General features: G+C 42.1%; 1 protein-coding gene across 1 annotated transcript in view; it reads right to left on the reverse strand.

The window, feature by feature from the left end:
• Nucleotides 1-284: 284 nt before the first annotated feature.
• The window catches only part of stard3nl (STARD3 N-terminal like), a 43,204-nt gene continuing 22,843 nt past the window's right edge, over nt 285-20,645 (reverse strand). The window contains exons 2-8 of the mRNA XM_034183415.1: nt 8,622-8,951; nt 3,275-3,352; nt 3,058-3,135; nt 2,592-2,645; nt 2,355-2,472; nt 1,928-2,026; nt 285-1,032 (exon numbers count right to left, since the gene is read on the reverse strand). Of these exons, the coding sequence (XP_034039306.1) occupies nt 980-1,032; nt 1,928-2,026; nt 2,355-2,472; nt 2,592-2,645; nt 3,058-3,135; nt 3,275-3,352; nt 8,622-8,813 (672 nt within the window). The 5' untranslated portion in view covers nt 8,814-8,951 and the 3' untranslated portion in view covers nt 285-979. The remainder of the gene's footprint in view (nt 1,033-1,927; nt 2,027-2,354; nt 2,473-2,591; nt 2,646-3,057; nt 3,136-3,274; nt 3,353-8,621; nt 8,952-20,645) is intronic.

A 20,645-nucleotide genomic window follows, 5' to 3' on the forward strand; every position in this document is an offset into this window, starting at 1 on the left:
GCAAACATCGATGTAGATTGATGTAAATTTTGAAGACTGGTCAGGAGGTGAATTTCAACAAAATATTTATTGAAATGGGCGGGACACCAGCGATCGCAGCAAAAGTCAAATAAATTTAATTCTGACGTTGTTGCAGACAACAGCTGGCAGAAATCTGAGTGGGGCGCCAAGTGGCCAATTTCGGCACTACACACTACTTACTTAAATCCGAGACGCGTTTTGTTTGGAGTTATAATTCTTTAGACAAGAGCCACATGTTGTAGTAAAAAAGATGAAAGCAGGTGTCAGATTTCACATTTTAATGATTCTAATATACAGACAAGCTTTTTATAAAAAACATTTAGCACTTTTGCAAAGCATGCACGAGGATCCGTGCACCCGGGTCTGCACTGCAGCAGCCTTTTCAAACAGGTGATTTCTTCAGATTATGACAGTTAACATTATAACTAAAGCAGACTCCACTCACAGCATGTGTTCTTTCCATGCTCCGTGCAACAATCTCCACTTAACTTTGATTCCAGGAGCTATTTTTAAAAGCTTTCATTGCAAATATTCCCGTCAAACATTACAAATGACTAAATACCGTCAGGTGGATTTCCTCCAAACTGCTTCAATACAGCGTAATCTTAAAGATCATCAGGAGAACATGTTCAACAAACAGAGCCCCGTCCGACGCTCTGTGAGACAAATAATCCAAAAAATAACCAAAAATTCTCTTGCTGAAAAAGAGTTTTGTGGTTTTAGAGTGCAGACGGCCAACGTCAGAAAAACGAAACATGTACATACAAGTAAACCAAAGAGGGAAAAAAAACAACACATCATCTCCAAGACAAAAATAAAATGTCAGAATGTGTAAGGCAAAAAATTCCTTCAGTAGCAGAAGCACTTTGACCCCAGAGATCCAGAGAACAAAAGAAAGTCAACTGTGCATTTTCAGAGCAAATCGTCTGAGTGTCGAATTCCTGTTTGGGGCTACCACTTAAATGAGCCCTTTCTCTGGATCCTCTTTGTCATCCAGATCCTCGTCAGAGTCTGAAAATGGAGCAAAAAAATATGATTGTGACCAACTTCACAGAGACAGAAAATATTAGATTTATTCATGTGTGTGTGTGTGTGTGTGTATATATATACACACCTTTTTTGAGCAGCTACACATCACACTCCCACTAACATTACCTTTAAACTTTAGGGGAAAGTGGTTAGATGAGCGAACGCTCATAGAACATCATAACTCTTCTCAAGGATTCTCTATTTTCAATTAGCTACTTTACATTTTGCTGAAATACTAGGGCTACAATATGCTTTGTACCAAAAACGGACACATTATCAGACTTTTGGCCAAACTTGTTTATCACCAAGAGCAGTCACATTTGTTTTTGTTGTTGGGCTTTTCCCATGAGGTCACTGGGGATTCCTCTAATGTTTCAATACTCCCTGCAGAGGGAACAGTTGGAGCTACAAATGAATAAAGTATCACCAACAAAAACCAGGTGTCTACTTGCATGTATGTTTTTCCCTCTTTGACTACAACATGTTCATTTAAATTAAGTAGCAATTTTCCATCAGGTAGTGACGGGTGTCATCTTGCTAGTTAAACATGAACATTTTCAACCTACCATCCCTGGTTCTCAAGACCAGGCACTGAAGTGGCTCTACTCTACTCTACTCTTCTTCTTTTTTTTTTTTAGATATTTAGATATACCTTAGTATACACTAGTAGAGTTGTACTTTAAAATTGGAATATATTGTAGAAGACATACCTTACTGAATTTTCATGAATATGTAACAACGAGACTGCTGTCTAATTTAGCTTTTAAACTAACGTCGTGAGTAACTTCACTTCAATAAGTGTCCCGGCTTTTTGACAGACAGAACTGTAATGATGAGGTGTTTTAGGCTAATATTTAGGTGAGAACAGAAAACAGACCTGCCACAGACTGAGGCGGAGAGTAGAACTGCCCATCAGATACAGGACCAGGACAGAGGAGTGGAGCTCGCTCTGGGGCGTCCATCAGTGACTGATATCCTGAAAGAAAGATGGAAGACACACAAAGGTAAAAACACAACGTGGAAATAAATACCTCCAACTGGAGTAGTTGTGTACTGCTAACACGGTAGTTCTAGCAGCGGCAGGTCTTAGCACAAACAGTACAAAGCTTGACAACGTTAGCATACATAAATAGTAATAGTACAGTCATTCAGTAAAATTTCTAACAGCAGTACTGCTTGTAGTAGCACTTGAAGTCAGAGCAGTTATATGAGTCTTTCCAAAAGTTTAGTTTTTAAAGTCACAGAGCAGCATATTATTATTATTATTATTAGCACTGGTAACGAGTCCAATTGCTGTGACTCACGATGGTCGTCTTTGGCCTCCTGAGGCAGAACCTTAAAGTCCAGCAGCCACGTTTCTATCCAGGCCAACACAAAGGAGATAATCGGCAGCAGGTAGCCAAAGGCGCCTTGAGACAGCAGCTACAACAACAACATGTCACTGTAGCTTTTCTGAATGAACACAAAACCTGCGAGGCTGCTCCAACACATTTTAATGTCTGTCTGTATAAAATCACCCTGGTCCTATTTCACTGTCTCACCTTTGATAAAATCACCTTTGCAATCAAGAAGGCACAGCTGACTGCAGTAGTGATCTGTAAAAGTACACAAACACTGGAGACGTGAACCCCTGAAAACAACCAGAGTGTCAATGCTGTCATAGATGGTCACGCTTTAGGAATTCTGTTGGGACTTTTTGTGATCTTAATAACTCATTTCCTGGTTCAAGCTCTCCTGTGCCTCATTCTCCATGGACAACAGGAAGGGCATCTGGCACAAAACCAACTCAACAACCGGCCCGAGCAAAAAGGGGAGAGCCGAACCTCAATCCTAAATCCAGATGGTACCACATGCTTTAGTTCTGTGCCCATCCTTCATGGGTTTTGAGACAAAAGATAGAAATAAACCAGAGACCTTTAATGAGACAGCGCCATCTGATGGTAAATGTATTTATTTTATAAAGTACTTTGGGATCACTGGTACAAACTGAAGTCAGACAAGACTTACTGCGATGGCCCACCAGTGACGGAGTTTACAGACAGCGTAGGCCAGAATGAGAGCAGCAAACCTGAAAACACCCAGGAGCTGAGGAGAGGAAGCAAGCAAAGGACACAAGGGAATATGAAAAGTACACAGAGAGAAGAAAAGGAGAAAACGGACAAAAGTAAACAAAAGAAACAAACAAATATTCTATATTATTATTCTTGATGTGAACAGATCTTACAAAAATGTCAAAGAAGGAGGCGTGGTAATCGTAGTGAAGAACTTCCTTATCCAGCTGCTGTAGAAGGCCACCGTTCACCTGCAACAACAAACACAATCACTAAATAGATTTCTACTTCAGCCGCGCCGTTTTTGCAGAGTTTAAGCTTATCATTCCACATTTGACCTGAAGTTTCACCTAACTGTGTGAAAATGTGATCTAATAGATAGATATTCTTACATGTCTTGGCTCTGCCCGTTTATCAAGATTCGTTGTGTAACAGCAGCATACCTGTTCTCAGATCACAGCCCATGAAATGTTTCCTCACTTGGAGTCTGAATGATCACTGATGTGTTTAGTATGTTGGCATTTCTTACCATGATAAAACAATTTGTAGATTATTACCTTATTAGAAATAACTGCACTTCTTTCAGTAATCTGTCATTTATCAAGACTGAATGCTAATTTCAGTTATTCTTCCTATTGTTTGAGATTAAATTATTTTAAAGTGTTCTCCAATAACAACAGGATGGTTTAAAGTTGAGCTGGAGCGATTATTTTCAAAACTGGTCATCTGTTGGTTACTTTTACAAGTCTGTAAATTGTCACATGATCGCATTTTCACAGATACGCATCCTGGACGGTAACAGTCTACACTCACCCGCCACTTTATTAGGTACACCTGTTCAATTGCTTGTTAACACAATTAACTGATCATCCAATCACATGGCAACAACTCCATGCATTTAGGCATCTAGACGTCCTGATGACGACTTGCTGAAGTTCAAACTGAGAATCAGTATGGCAAAGAAAGAGGATTTAAGTGCCTTTGACTGTGGCATGGTTGTTGGTGCCAGGCGGTCTGGTCTTAGAATTTCAGACACTGCTAATCTACTGGGATTTTGACAACCAACCATCTGTAAGGTTTACAGAGAGGGTTCGAAAAAGAAAAGATATCAGTGAGCGGCAGTTGTGTGGACAAAAATGCCTCGTTGGTGTCAGAGGCCAGAGGAGAATGGGCAGACTGGTTGAAACTACTTAATGTCATCATGTCACTATTGACCAACATCTCTGAGGAATGTTTCCAACACCTTGTTGAATCTATGCCACAAAGAATTAAGGCAATTCTGAAGGTAAGGGGGATCCAACCCGGTACTAAGAAGGTGTACCAAATAAATTGGATGGTTAGTGTATATCCGCGAGAAAGCAGAAGATCACAGTTGCCCAGAAATATAATGCAGTACATAGCTTGATAACATTTGTCAAATGTGAACCAAGGAAAAGAAAAAAGAAAGAAAAAGCACATTCAGGGTGCTTCTGGAAACATCTCAGTGATGTCACGACATGGTGACAAAGTTATGGGCTCAACAGATTACTAAAGTACAGTGTTTATGACAGAAAAAAAGAATTTCTGGAACATCTTGAAAATCCAACCAAATAAACGTTGACAACACAATGACAATGCCGTGATTCATCACGGACAGTGAAGTTGTCCAAGGTACTGTGAAGGTTTCACAATAGCGGGGGCAGATATTTGTAAAATACTGCTATGAATGTGTTTTTAATAAAAGCACTTAATGTTGAACATACACTGTTTGACAGAATTAGCTATCATGCCAAAGTCTGTTATGGCATCCATCTTGGATTATTTATTACCTCAGCAGAAAAATGAGTGTGTCAATGATAATATATATTTTTTACATTACATTTTCCATTACATTTTCCATTTTCAAACCATATCTTTGCAGAATTTGGTGTTTTAACCATAAAATGCACCTCACATATGACTCACTAAAACCATGACTTTCTGAGATGCTTGCAAAAATTCATTCAAATTTGGTTTTAACAAAATTCAAAGATATTGTTGGTATTTTACAGCCAGATTAAATTCCGTTTAATTTTATTGTTGGACTGTAGTGTCAAGTTTCCACTGTGAAACTGGTTTAAAAGCTGTCTAAATCAGTTGTTTAATTTTGTAGAAAAAAAGCAGATCACAGACATGACACAAAACTAAAGTCATTTCAAATGGCAACTTTCTGGCTTTAAGAAACACTATAAGAAATCAGGAAAAATAATTGTGGCAGTCAGTAACGGTTACTTTTTTAGACCAAGCAGAGGGAAAACAATATGGACTCACTCAATTCTGAGGAAAAAATTATGGAATCACCCTGTAAATTTTCATCCCTAAAACTAACACCTGCATCAAATCAGATCTGCTCGTTAGTCTGCATCTAAAAAGGAGTGATCACACCTTGGAGAGCTGTTGCACCAAGTGGACTGACATGAATCATGGCTCCAACACGAGATATGTCAATTGAAACAAAGGAGAGGATTATCAAACTCTTAAAAGAGGGTAAATCATCACGCAATGTTGCAAAAGATGTTGGTTGTTCACAGTCAGCTGTGTCTAAACTCTGGACCAAATACAAACAACATGGGAAGGTTGTTAAAGGCAAACATACTGGTAGACCAAGGAAGACATCAAAGCATCAAGACAGAAAACTTAAAGCAATATGTCTCAAAAATCGAAAATGCACAACAAATGAGGAACGAATGGGAGGAAACTGGAATTGTCTGTGACCGAACTGTAAGAAACCGCCTAAAGGAAATGGGATTTACATACAGAAAAGCTAAACGAAAGCCATCATTAACACCTAAAGAGAAAAAAACAAGGTTACAATGGGCTAAGGAAAAGCAATCGTGGACTGTGGATGACTGGATGAAAGTCATATTCAGTGATGAATCTTGAATCTGCATTGGGCAAGGTGATGATGCTGGAACTTTTGTTTGGTGCCGTTCCAATGAGATTTATAAAGATGACTGCCTGAAGAGAACATGTAAATTTCCACAGTCATTGATGATATGGGGCTGCATGTCAGGTAAAGGCACTGGGGAGATGGCTGTCATTACATCATCAATAAATGCACAAGTTTACGTTGATATTTTGGACACTTTTCTTATCCCATCAATTGAAAGGATGTTTGGGGATGATGAAATCATTTTTCAAGATGATAATGCATCTTGCCATAGAGCAAAAACTGTGAAAACTTTCCTTGCAAAAAGACACATAGGGTCAATGTCATGGCCTGCAAATAGTCCGGATCTTAATCCAATTGAAAATCTTTGGTGGAAGTTGAAGAAAATGGTCCATGACAAGGCTACAACCTGCAAAGCTGATCTGGCAACAGCAATCAGAGAAAGTTGGAGCCAGATTGATGAAGAGTACTGTTTGTCACTCATTAAGTCCATGCCTCAGAGACTGCCAGCTGTTATAAAAGCCAGAGGTGGTGCAACAAAATACTAGTGATGTGTTGGAGCGTTCTTTTGTTTTTCATGATTCCATAATTTTTTCCTCAGAATTGAGTGATTACATATTTTTTTCCCTCTGCTTGGTCTAAAAAAGTAACCGTTACTGACTGCCACAATTATTTTTCCTGATTTCTTAGTGTTTCTTAAAGCCAGAAAGTTGCCATTTGAAATGACTTTAGTTTTGTGTCATGTCTGTGATCTGCTTTTTTTCTACAAAATTAAACAGCTGAATGAACATCCTCCGAGGCCGGTGATTCCATAATTTTTGCCAGGGGTTGTAACAGCTAAATGGCCTCTGTGTGCATGCTTGCATATGGCTTCAATCACACAGAAACCGGGGAGAGCTGACGGAGAGCTGACACTTGCCATTTGGTGTTCATTGATTTATTGTGTTTTTGTAGTTCGAGTGGTTTCATCAGTTTAGTTAAGTGTGATGTTGCCGTTACCATGAGTGAAAAAAGTATTGCTTTTGATGTCTTCCACCACCATCTCTGTTTGTGCATGTGCAAAAATTAAAAGCACCTGCTTGCAGCAGAATGCAGAAAAAACAAAAAGCTCTGCGCCCATGCGACTAGGGAGAGCTGACATTTGCTGTTTAGCATGTTTATGTGTTTTGGGTCAAAGATGAATGCTGTGAAAATGGAAAGTTGATTGGAGTAATATTTCTGAAGAAATGCGCAATCTATCTAACCAGAAAACAATGTACATTGTGCTGCAATGCAGCAGTGTTTTAAATGTTGTTATTGTGGTTAATGTTAGTTTAACAGTGTTGTTAGTGTTATTGATTTATTGCGTTTTTGTAGTTCAACTGGTTTTCTCGGTTTAGTTAAGTGTCATACTGTCGTTACCATGAATGAAAAGGGTATTGCTTTTGATTTCTTCCGCCACCGTCTCCGTTTGTGCGTGTGTAAAAATTAAAAGCACCTGCTTGCAGGAGAATGCAGGAAACAAAAAGCTCTGCATGCATGCAACTGGGGCCAGCTGACATTTGCTGTTTTGGAACGTTGATAGGACTAATATTTTTGGAGAAACTACAGATATTAACTAATGTATCTAATTACATTCTGAACACGCCATTCCAGCAGGGGGCAGTAAATCAAGAACATCTGTGTGTGTGTGTGTGTGTGTGTGTGTGTGTGTGTGTGTGTGTGTGTGTGTGTGTGTGTGTGTGTGTGTGTGTGTGTGTGTGTGTGTGTGTGTGTGAGAGAGAGACAGAGAGAGAGACTTTATTTAGTAAGTTCAATGTAAGCACATAATATAATTGTAAATATGTTAAAAATGCATGGATGATACAAGAAAATTAATTTATTTATTTCCATTGTGGTCCATTTAAAAATCAAATGACAAAATAGAAATAATAATAATAATAATAATAGTGTATATATGATAACAAGAACCTAAACAATTTATAAATACAATAAGACAGTGAATTAACATTTTAAAAAATTACATAATTAAAAGGAAATAAAAGGGTTGCGTTCCTCTCCCAAAAACTGTTGAGGTCTAAGGTTGTAAAAACATTCTGGACTCTCAAACCATTCCAACACATTATACAGCTGCCTACTTTATAAGCACTACCCAATCTAGAGGCCAGGGATCCCCGTGGCCAACACACTAGTTTGTTATAAAAGTGGATGTTTTTTTATTTTTACTTTGCAGTCATGATCGGCTCATCAGTCAGGATAATTCCACAGAAGAATAACCTGACTGAGTAAGCTTTTGTGTCCAAAGTTTGAGAAAATTTCAAATCAATATTTGTTGGAGCATAATCACATCAAATTCAGCAGAAAGAAAAGTAGAAGAAGGAAAATGGGAGCTGAGGTAGTGAAACCGGCTGAACTAGATTCAGTCGTCACCCGTGGAATTTGCAGTATGAGAGGAAGGAAACTTTTATGACACGGTTCCTGGACATTCCCTCAGAGACAACCAAGTATGTTTGGTTCACCTTCACCACAGAGTGTAAACTCACACAGATTAGAAAGACTCGCCTGACTGCAGGACTGAACCTCAGTGTGATGCATTTGGGCTGAAGAGCAAAAACCTCTCAAACATGTCTTACATTGAGCTCTATGATCCAGAGCAAACTGATGAACAAGAGGTCAAAGGTGACAAAGAGGCAGAAGGTCCTTCGGACATCAGAAATGCACTTCTCCCCAGCTTCGTATGACTCCGCCCTTGCCACTGCGTTGATTGAGCCCACCACCCTGTTGGGCAGGTGTGAGTCAACACTGCTGCTGCACCGGCTGTCCATCGCTAGTCCAGCCCCCTGCCCAATGTTCAGAAGGTAGCCGCTAGGCTCACAGACGGAGGAGGCGGGTCATTTGGTATTACGCAGGCAGGAAGCCACAACTGATTACTGAATGTAGACTCGTGTGGAGGGAATGTGCATCTGCAGGGGAAGAACAAGTTTGATATGTTAGACACGAATTAATCTCAGATCAGGATCAAGATGGGCAGAGAAATGCAAAGAATTATATCAAGGAATTAAACTGAATTAAGAGGACTCACTCCAACTTCAACTACGGAAGATCAAAACTCATCTAAGTATTTACCCCCTTGGACTTTTACACATCTTAATTTGTTTATGCCATTTTACACAACAAATGTAAGGCATGCTCTCTATATTAAAATTTCTAAAATTATCCTCCTTAAACTCAAACTGAAGGCTAATCTCTACAACTACACAATGATGTATACTAAACAAAATTATCAAAGCCAAGATCATGGATTGCATAAGTAATGGCACCCATTAGTAAAACACAAGTAAAAAAAAAAAAAAAAAAAAAAAAAAAAAAAATCAATACTTTTACAACAAATTTACTTTACACAAGTCGGGATGGAGATGGACTTTATATCAATTATTAAGAAATACAGTATGGCACTCTATTGTAAATCTGTATGGAGTAGAAAGTCCCAAAAACTGAGTGACTTTATAAAAAGGAGTCTTACTGACAATGACAAGACAACACAAGCCTGAAAAGAGTTACATCCTTCTCTGGGTTCAATTGGAGAATCTGGGAATAGGGCAAGTTTACAAAAGCAGACCTGAAACTTCAGCTACAGATTGCTCGGGGCACATGGGAGACTCAAGCCTAGATCTGACTTCTTCCCTTTTATGAAAGGTCTTCTCTATTCTACTCCACCATGAACCTGTGAGTGGTGATGAAACAAGGCCAAATTTGTCCTCTGTACACTCTCCAATCACACACACAGGAACCTATAAATCTTTAAGAGTTGTCATGTGTGACTTGGTGGCTTCCCTCACTATTCTTTTTGCATGGTCACTCAGAGTTTGACAACTTCCTACGGCACACAGACTTGCCACAGAGTACCATAGCATTTGTATTTTTTAATGACTGATGTAAATTAAGTACAAGACATATTCAGTGACTTAAAATTCATGTATCCATCCCCTAACTTGTCTAAGGAAAACTGGCAACAAAACTGATATTCATGTGTTATACTAAAGGGTACTATTGCAGCCGATCTGCTCTGTGTAAGCCTGATCCCGTGAAATCTCAGAAGCTAAGCAGTGCGGGGCCTGGTTAGTACTTGGATGGGAGACCTCTTTGGAACACCAATGGCTGTGCGTGTTTCTCCAGGTTACACTGGAGTTGCATCAGGAAGGGTATCCGGCGTAAAACTTGTCCCAAAAGCCAATGCAGATCTGGCTGTATCCACTATGGCGACCCCGAACAAGACATTCTGGAGCAGCCGAATGGACAACATTTTGGCTTTGATATTTTTATTTCATTTATATCAATTGATAGATATTTGCTTTCAGTTTGAGTTTAAGGAGTGCAACAAATTTAAATAATTATTTTAATATTTAGTATTCAGTATGGGGCAGCACCGTGGCTTAGTGGTTAGCACAGTTAACTCACAGCGAGAAGGTCATGGGTTCGATTCCCACCTGTGGCCTTTCTGTGTGTAGTTTGCATGTTCTCTCCGTGTTTGCATGGGTTCTCTCCGGGTGCTCCGGCTTCCTCCCACATCCAAAGACAGGCAGGTTAGGTGGATTGGAAACTTTAAATTGTCCATAGGTGTGTATACGGGTGTGAATGTCTTTGTCTGTCTATGTCTATGTTTTCCCAAGGTGAAAACATAGAGCAAAAACAAAACTGGGGCCAAAACAGAACCCTGGGGTACATCACACGTCAAACTGGCAGAGTCAGAAATGATCTGATTTGCAGTGACACTAAAGCTACGACCTGACAAATAAGAGATGAATCACGCTAGAACAGTCCCTGACAAACCGACCGAATTGCATAGTCTTGTTTGCAGGATTTTTTGATCAACAGTGTCAAATGCGGAAGAGAGATCTAATAGGACTAAAACAGTGCATTTTCCACAGTCCGTAGACATCAAAATATCACTAGATACTTTAAGTAGGGCTGTTTCTGTAGAGTGATGCCTGCGGAAACCAGACTGATAAGTGTCAAACATGTTGGAAGTCACTAAGAAAGAAATTAACTGATCATAAATCACCTTCTCCAAGACTTTGGACAGGAATGGAAGTTTGGAGATAGGTTGGACGTTTTTTAGATCAGAAGGGTCCAGATTAGACTTTTTGAGAAGTGGTTCCACAAATGCATGTTTAAAAGAGCTGGGAAATACACCAGAAGACAGGGAGACATTTATCAACATGGTAACCCAGGGGCCAATGACACATTAACTAAGAGTCTACATGGTAGCACATCAGAAGGACATACAGAGGGCTTCATCCTGGTTATCAAAGCTGAGATATTAGCCTGTGTTAGAGGATTAAAAAAGGACCATGTACAAGGAGCAGGCTCAACAACATCAGGGACACAGTACGAGTGCAATGGGAGATTAGAGTCGATGTCCTGAATTTTGCAGACAAAAAAACTTAAGGAAACCATTGCTGTCAGCTTTACAGGATACAGGTGTTAATCGAGAAAATATTCAGATCTGGCATTTTTTATCATTTCATTTAAAGAGGACATTAAGTTCCCTGAGGTGCAACCTATGGACCTCAAGTTTAGAAGACTTCCACAAACGATCGGTTTTCCGACATAGTCACTTCAAATCTCGGATACAGTCATTAAGCCAAGGATTTATGGACTTCTTAGTCACCAAGTCAGATTTAAAAGGTGCAACCTCATCCAAAATGACTGTTGAAAGTGTGAAGAAGGCTGTCCACATTATGACACTCCATGAGCAGCTTAGACTCAAACCTAGCTGAGAAACCAGCTGCAGTGTTCTCAGTAATGATGCACCTCTGAGACCTAATCTCAGATCGCACAGGCTCAGGAGTGAAAGGAAAATCAAATAAAACACACCAATGGCCGCTCAAGTGAACATCCTCTATACAGAGGTTGGCAACATTAAGGCCAAGAGAAAAAAAACAAGTCAAGAGTGTGACCTTTCTGATGTGTGGGACCAGAAACATGCTGCTCAATATGAAAAGTCTCAGTCAATGTTAAAAGTTCCGTTGCAGTGGAAGAAGTGCTGTCATCAACATGATATTAAAATCACCAATAATTAAAACATTTTCCAACTTTATTATTGATGATAAATAGTCACTAAAGTCCTTTAAAAAGACAGCAGCATGTCCAGGAGGGCGATAAATCAGCACACAACAACAAGAGTCAGCAGAACCAACTTTAAACACCTGTGATTCAAAGGAGGGAAAGGTTTGAGTGTTCATCACTTTACAAGTGAAGTTGTTCCTGAAGACCACCGCGAGACCTCCTCCTCGACGAGAGGGGCGGGGCATGCCAAAAACAGTGCATCCATCAGGACAGAGTTCATTTAAATGAATAAACTCCCCTTCTCTCTGCCATGTCTCCGTGAGGAACAAAAAACCCAAGTTACGCCTGATTAAAAGTTCATTCAGGGAAAAAGATTTGTTTACAATTGAGCGGACATTTAACAGTCCCATCTGAGATGAGGGTGACATCGCAGTCTTCACATCAGCCAGGCACAGTGGGATTGGACGAAGGCACGCGACGCGGCTACGCGGTCTCCAGTCGCATCTGGAAGCCACACGCCAGCCGACAGGTGCAGACACTGGAAGACATGAAGGCAACACTCTCCAGCGGTCCCAACTCCAGCGTCCCACCAGCTCCGAAACACCAGCCGTGAAGATTCTGGCAGAGGGCGACGAGGACGCACCGACACCACAGTGCGCCTCAAGGAGAGGAATCACCCGTAAACATCGGAGATCCAGCATGGCAGTCCGCAGATGCAAAGCCCGTCTGCGCTTCACCTGGACGCTGGACTGAACACCTCGCTTCATCCGCCTCTTCCTCCTACCCGGAGCTCAAAACAGCAGCAAGCACTCGGATGAGTTTGGTGAAAAGATAAACAGTGGAGAAAAAGTTTGACTGTACTTTCCCCAGTCACTAAAAAAGGACCCCACTGACTCTTAGGGCAAAAAGAGAGCCACAATCGTAACTCCGGAGAGCTGAGACGTGACCATAAGATAACTGAACTGCTATGACCACATTCATTATAAAAACAAACAATAACAATCCACAAAGGAAGATGAGAGCAGTGGTGTTGCCAAGCACAGGCGCCATCTTGTCACCCGCCAAAGTCAATCAATACCAATTGCTGTATTTTGTCTGAAGTAATTGGAGTGTAAACGTAATTATGTTGTTGTTGCACTCATGTAATGACAATGACAATAAATCTCATCTCATCACATCATCTCATCTCATTTTGAAATGGATGCCTGCAACATGTTTCAAAAAAGCTGGGACAGTGGACAATCAACAAATTCCTTGCAAGTGAACATTAAGAAACATTGTTCATAAACTGTTGGACTATTTTTTCACGCAGTTGTTCACAAAGTGCTGATCTTCAACCCATCTTTGCTTGTGAATGGCTGAGCCTTTTGGGGATGCTCCTTTTATACCCAATCATGACACACACGTTTCCAATTAGGTGTTTTTTGAACATTCATCAACTTTCCCAGTCTTTTGTTGCCCCGTCCCAACTTTTTTGAAATGTGTTGCAGGCATCTATTTCAAAATGAGCAAATATTTGCACAAAAACAATAAAGTTTATCAGTTTGAACATTAAATATCTTGTCTTTGTGGTGTATTCAACTGAATATTGGTTGAAGAGGATTTGCAAATCATTGTATTCTGTTTTTATTTACATTTTACACAACGTCCCAACTTCATTGGAATTGGGGTTGTACTTATAGTTGGAGTCAGTCTGGGTAAATCGTCACCGGCTGCTTTCATCTTTCTGGTCCCGGCTAAAAAAAATCCTCATGCTCTTTAATGTGGTGCTTTTTCAAATGTTTAATTCAGTTCGCTGTATTGTAGGTCACAATGGAGCTTCCGCCTCTACAAAGTACAAAGGCTTTGCAAACATTGCAAGTTACTGTCTTGCTTTGCGGTGTATCAGCATGCATGTCAGCTACAGTACTCCTCAATGCTTGGCTGCTTCTGCCGCAAATTATGGAAGGGATCTCCTGAATGAAGGAGTCTCATTGAGACACGCCCCTGCTCAGAACACCACCCACCCAACTCTGCAACCAGCAAGCAAAGCAGCCCACAGCACTTGTGGAGAAGTTTCAGCAGACACACAGATGGCACCTGGATCGGAAAACGCCGCAGTTTGTATCGGAAATTTGCAATCAGTACGTTGGTATCTGAAGCTGATACTACAAGCTGCCAAACAGAATGAAAGATTAAAAAGCTATGGGATAACATTTGTGCTACTTGATCCAAACATGGTATGTGCCAAATTGTATATTGATTGAACAAAAATTGCAGAAAGAGTAGCAAAAAAAACAAAACAATACAAAGCAAGCAAACAGATTTTCAAAATATGCAAAATGGCCAAAAAATTATCTTGGTGCAAATGGGTGTGGCCTATGCAAGTAGATACAGAAGGACCTAAGGAATCCAACAAAACAATATGTTTTATTGTACAACTCATGGTTCATGAATAACAGATTTCGTGAATTTACCCACACCAGCTCAAATTCGGCAGCCAGCTATGGCAACACAAGAAGAAATATGAAAAATCATCCATCACAGAACTTTTATGTGGCTTGGTTCAAACATTTTATGTGCCACGTTTTGCAACAAATGAGCAAAAAGTATAGGAGAACAAGCAAACATCGCACATGCCACTCATCCACAATTTCTCGGATTTCACAATTTCCACAATTTCGCTTTGGAAATGATCTGGTCGTTTCAGCCTGTAGATCACCGCTCGGAGTGCGGCGCGCTCTCAGCCGCTGTGGGCGGTCTTTAAACCGGCTGTAACACTCCTTAATCTGTGTGATCCCCATAAAATCGGCCCTGAAAGTCATCTGAATTTTCCGAATGGTGTCCACCTGGAGGTCTCTCACAGTTTCTGGAAAAATTTGATGCAGCAAAGCTCCAAATCGTTCAGACATTTTACTCGCAATAAAAATCCGACAAGAGGGGTGGACCACTGCTCACACAAAGCGTGCTCACAGGCGAATGATGCAACCGACAGGCGTGAAAAAACTCACGCATGCGCACGAAGGTTCAAGCTTGGCTGATGCAATCACACGTGATTCAAATCCATATGGTTTTTGCAGAAAATAAAAAGGTCGGATAGTTTTCTAACAGACCTCGTATGTGGCACACAGCCATCCATGTGCAGGCGATGTGAACACAGCGTGAAAAAACCAAAACCACCATTTCCACTGCAGGTCAGTGTGTGGTACAGCGCATGGCGCTGCAGATCTGCACAAGCTGTTATATCCATAACAGATCTTACAGTACAGATAATATTGTGCCCATCAGATCTGCGACACAGGTGTGCATACATCACGTCAGAGGCTCAGATCTGAATAGATCTCACCGCTGTAATAAGCAAATTATTGCTTGATCACATTTATTTTTGTCAGAACTGTTTTGCCATGACAACATATGAAACATGAGTGTCACCTCCAGGAGCATTTCACAGCGCAGTGGGTCAGGACCAAGGTCTGTGGTGGAATGCTGGAAACGGCGACGGCAAACATAAATCCCATGTGATAATCCAACCAGAAATCACGATGTAGAGTTGTGTTGTCGGGAGGGGGAATAAAGTTTGCTGCCATGAATATAGTGGGAAAGCTCACTGCAAACTTTTTTAAGCAAAGGTGTCCTTTGACAGTAAAACTGTCCACTGGCAGCTGAGCACATGCGTGCGCATGTATGCGCACACGCAGCGGCTTATTATGAAAACACACACACACACACACACACACACAGAGAGAAGTCATTTCCACGTCAGCAGTTCTACGCACACATACGCACGTGAGGTCAGTGAGCCTGGGGAAAAGAGGACGAGTGAAGGAGTGATTGAATGAGAGTGGGTGACCACACGGATGGACAAATATTGCATGAGTCCGGTCCATACGTTGGTTGTTCTTTGATGTCCAGTACAGGTCCTGTGCAAAAGGAGGAACATTTTGGATGCAATCTGACAGGTGTGGACGAGGCAGTCTATCTGCATTCTGACAGAGCTGGCCACGCCTCTTTTCCTCCCAACTGCATCGGATTATGGCAATATTGGCTGTGTGGGGCATGGCTCCGGCACATTCTGGCTATGTGTGATGGGGGCTTTAATACCCCTTCACACATAGCCAGAATCACGCAGAATGGCGTCAAAATGATGAATCGGCGCACATCTGAAAAGTGTCCAGTTGAAGTTCAAAAATGTTCTGACAGCCATCTGCCACAGCCCACACAGTTGGTCAAAACTGGCCGGCGGCCCAGAGTGTAACGTACTTGTTCAATACTCTCTGGGCACCGTCGAGATGGGACACCTATCCGATAGCGGTCCATGTGCAGTCTGAGGACCATTTAACCACAATTTACATATCTGGATGGTGGAAAAACAGGATCTGAAACATACAAGGGAACCTCAAGATGGAGCTGGAACGGCAAAGCCTGCCATTATTATACATGATACGTATAATAATGCCCCCCCACCAAGTGCAAAGGAACTGTTGAAATGTATGTGCCACTCTTCATCATGATAATAATTATGAATTATTATCATGTACAGTGAATGTGAACAGCGACTATCAAACCAAAACCACCGTGCGCTACTGTGCGCACGCCGCCGTAAATCTAAACAGGCTGTTATATCCACAACAGACCTTACAGTACAGATATTTGTCCATTCCTTCCCATGGTTGACATAAATATGAACTACTACCTCTTCATGGTGCACAGTAAAGTGTCAGTGCACGTGTCAGGTTCGGAGCTGATCAGATCTCACCTTGTAATATATGATCACCTTCAAACTCTATTGGAGATATGACATGGAACTGTTGTGCCAGGCTGTGACAGCATTAATAAACATGAATCTCACCTCTAACAACGGCCCAGGAGTGTGTCACAGCATGGACGTGGAGGTAGAGCCAAGTCCGCAGCCTGTGGTTAAAATTCTCTCACCTGGCTGCTGTGTGCTGGAAGCAACAATGCAAAAATAAATCCCATGTGATAATCCAACCATCGCGATGTCCAGGGTTGCATTGTGCTGCTGAAATGAGCCGAAACACAAAAAAGAACTTAAAGTTCACTGGAACGGCTGCGTCTGACGCGTGGGACAGCATGGCCAGCAAACTTTCAGTAAAGCTGTCCAGTGGCACACACACGGCCCGCACTTAGTGGCTCATGCAGCATTAGACACACGTGCGCGGGCACGCGTGCACCCACCCACCCACCCACCCACACACATACACACACACGGCTGAGTGTGCACGGAGTGCACGTGCACTAGGAACACAGTGCTGCCTCCCACTCTGGTCTTGTGTTTGTCATACAGACGTTTGGACATCGGGCAGTCTTCGGCGCCTTTTATGGTCGCCTGACAGCAGTCTGTGTCATCTACCTGTTGTCTACATGCACTTTGGATGCCATCATCCAAGTATGGATGCGGTAATCCAGATGCGTTCTGATACTGCTGACCTCTATAACTAGGGATGGGTATCGAGAACCGGTTTCTTTCGGGTATCGTTAAGAAATGATTCGATCCACCGACATCAATAAGCTTTGAGCTTAACGATTCTGTTATCGGTCCTTCAGAGTGGCCGTTGTTTTGGGGGGTGTATGTCAGGAAAATGATAATTTCTCTACATTGATTACAGACCCTGCAGCAGATCTGTAATCAACTTTTCTGCAGCGCGGCTTTGCTTTGAACCTTGAACCAATCGAATAAACGAAGCAATAGATCGAAGCATTGCTTCGATCTATTGCTTCGTTTATGCTTTCCTTCTTTCTTTCTCTTAATTTTCCCCCGCTAAAACCCTAAAGAGCATACGTCAGTGAGTATTATTTACCCTTTTCTATGTTAAACCGACCTGTTATGGTCTTCTGAAACAGTTGATAGATGTATTTTATAACTTAAAAATGGGAGTGATGCTAACGCATTAGCATGTCTATGGCATTTTCAAGTTAGCATTAAGCAGTTGCAGCTGTCATCACGTTCGGGTGCATTTGTTTTCAAATTGTAATATTTCTTAAATTTATTTTTGTTTATATATTAATAATCTAATGATTATTATATACAATATATACTTATTATATACAATTTTAGACAAAGAGACAAAAAGAACCTGAATAGAAACACAACAGAAAATATAAAACCAACAATGAACATAAATAAATAAATACATACATACATACAGAAATAAATAAGTGTTTCCTGTGAACACCTAGTGACTCTTCCACCTCCATTTCAGCCCTGTCTTATTTAAGTTTAATGACAGTTTGTTTCGGTCAAACATATTTTCAATTTGTTAATTTCTTCAGTGATTTCCTCCAGAACTATCTGCCAAGCTAGAAAACTGCTGCATCCTAGTAAGAGCAGAATACAACTGAAATGAATCTGAATAAGGAAAGTTGTTTTTTTTTTTTCTCACCTAAATGGATGCTGCACTCACTGCAGTTTATTGTCTGGAAGAGTCCCAGATTGCATTTTCAGAGCTTCTAGAATTGAAACATTTTCGTGCAGGTGGTGTTGGGGGGTAATTTTGGGTTTCAGCTTTTTTATTTTTCACCACTTTCATCCCTGAATATGTCAATCGTGAGTCACTTTTGTGCGGCTTAAAGTTACTAACTGGGACTCCTGTCTTGTTGCGAGAAAGAAACGAGAATCGTCCTCTGTTCTGTTCACACAGCTCCAAACGCTGCGCAGCTCTCTGCCGAGTCAAGTTAGAACAATAGAATCCAGTCGGAATTAATAAATTCAAAGCGAAACACCGTTTTATTTATTTTTATTTATGTCCAGAGATCAAGGATACAGCAACCAATTTCAAATTTATTTACTTTAAGACTCAATGAAATACATAGAAAACCTGTAAAGCCTACTTTTAGTACAAAATTCAAGAGGTATCGATAAGGGAATCGATAAGGAATCGGATCAATAAGCAGAATCGATAATGGCATTGATATCGATAAAATCTTATCAATACCCATCCCTATCTATAACGCCTCTTTTCCTGCCGACTGCATCGGGTGGTGACCGAAGTCACCGAGGTGGTTAGAAAGCTCCTCGGTGGCAAGGCTCCTGGGGTGGATGAAGTCCATCCTGAGTACCTTAAGTCTCTGGATGTTGTGGGACTGTCTTGGCTGACACGCCTCTGAAACATCGCGTGGCGATCGGGGACAGTGCCTCTGGATTGGCAGACCGGGCTGGTGGTCCCTCTGTTTAAGAAGGGGGACCGGAGGGTGTGTTCCAACTATAGGGGGATCACACTCCTCAGCCTCCCCGGTAAGGTCTATTCCAGAGTACTGGAGAGGAGAATTCGACCGATGGTCGAACCTCGGATTCAGGAGTAGCAGTGTGGTTTTCGTCCTGGTCGCGGCACACTGGACCAGCTCTACACGCTCCATCGGGTGCTTGAGGGTTCATGGGAGTTCGCCCAACCAGTCCACATGTGTTTTGTGGATCTGGAGAAAGCGTTCAACCGTGTCCCTCGGGGAGACCTGTGGGAGGTGCTCCGGGAGTACGGGGTCCGGGGTCCTTTGCTAAGGGCTATCCAGTCCCTGTACGACCACAGCAGGAGCTTGGTTTGCATTGCCGGTAGTAAGTCAAACCTGTTTCCAGTGCACGTTGGCCTCCGCCAGGGCTGCCCTTTGTCACCGGTTCTGTTCATTATTTTTATGGACAGAATTTCTAGGCGCAGCCAGGGTGTAGAGGGGGTCTGGTTTGGGAACCACAGAATCTTGTCTCTGCTGTTTGCGGACAATGTGGTTCTGTTGGCTTCTTCAAATCACGACCTTCAGGGTGCACTGGGGCGGTTTGCAGCCAAGTGTGAAGCGTCCGGGATGAAAATCAGCACCTCCAAATCCGAGGCCATGGTTCTCGACCGGAAAAAAGTGCTTTGCCCTCTTCAGGTCGGTGGAGTGTCCTTGCCTCAAGTGGAGGAGTTTAAGTATCTCGGGGTCTTGTTCAGGAGTGAGGGACGGATGGAGCATGAGATCGATAGACGGATCGGTGCAGCATCTGCAGTGATGCGGTCGCTGTATCGGACCGTCGTGGTGAAGAGAGAGCTGAGTAGGGGGGCAAAGCTCTCGATTTACCGATCGATCTACGTTCCGATCCTCACCTATGGTCATGAGATTTGGCTCATAACCGAAAGAACGAGATCGCGAGTACAAGCGGCCAAGATGAGTTTCCTCCGCAAGGTGGCTAGGCGCTCCCTTAGAAATAGGGTGAGGAGCTCGGTCACTCGGGAGGAGCTCGGAATCGAGCCGCTGCTCCTCCACATCGAAAGGAGTCAGTTGAGGTGGCTCTGCCATCTCCTCCGGATGGCCCCTGGACGCCTCGCTGGAGAGGTGTTCCTGGCACGTCCCATTGGGAGGAGGCCCCGGGGAAGAACCAGGACACGCTGGAGGGACTATATCTCTCGGCTGGCTTGGGAACGCCTTGGGGTTCCCCCAGAGGAGCTGGGGGAGGTGTGTGTGGATCGGGAGGTCTGAGCGGCTTTGCTTGAGCTGCTGCCCCCGCGACCCGACTCCGGATAAAGCGGAAGAAAATGGATGGATGGATGGATGCATCGGATTATGGTAATATTTGCTGTGTCTGTCTGGTTCCTGCACATTCTTGCTATGTGTGACGGGGACTT

Source organism: Thalassophryne amazonica, chromosome 12 (assembly GCF_902500255.1).
Source record: "Thalassophryne amazonica chromosome 12, fThaAma1.1, whole genome shotgun sequence".
In the NCBI taxonomy this organism is placed as follows: domain Eukaryota; kingdom Metazoa; phylum Chordata; class Actinopteri; order Batrachoidiformes; family Batrachoididae; genus Thalassophryne; species Thalassophryne amazonica.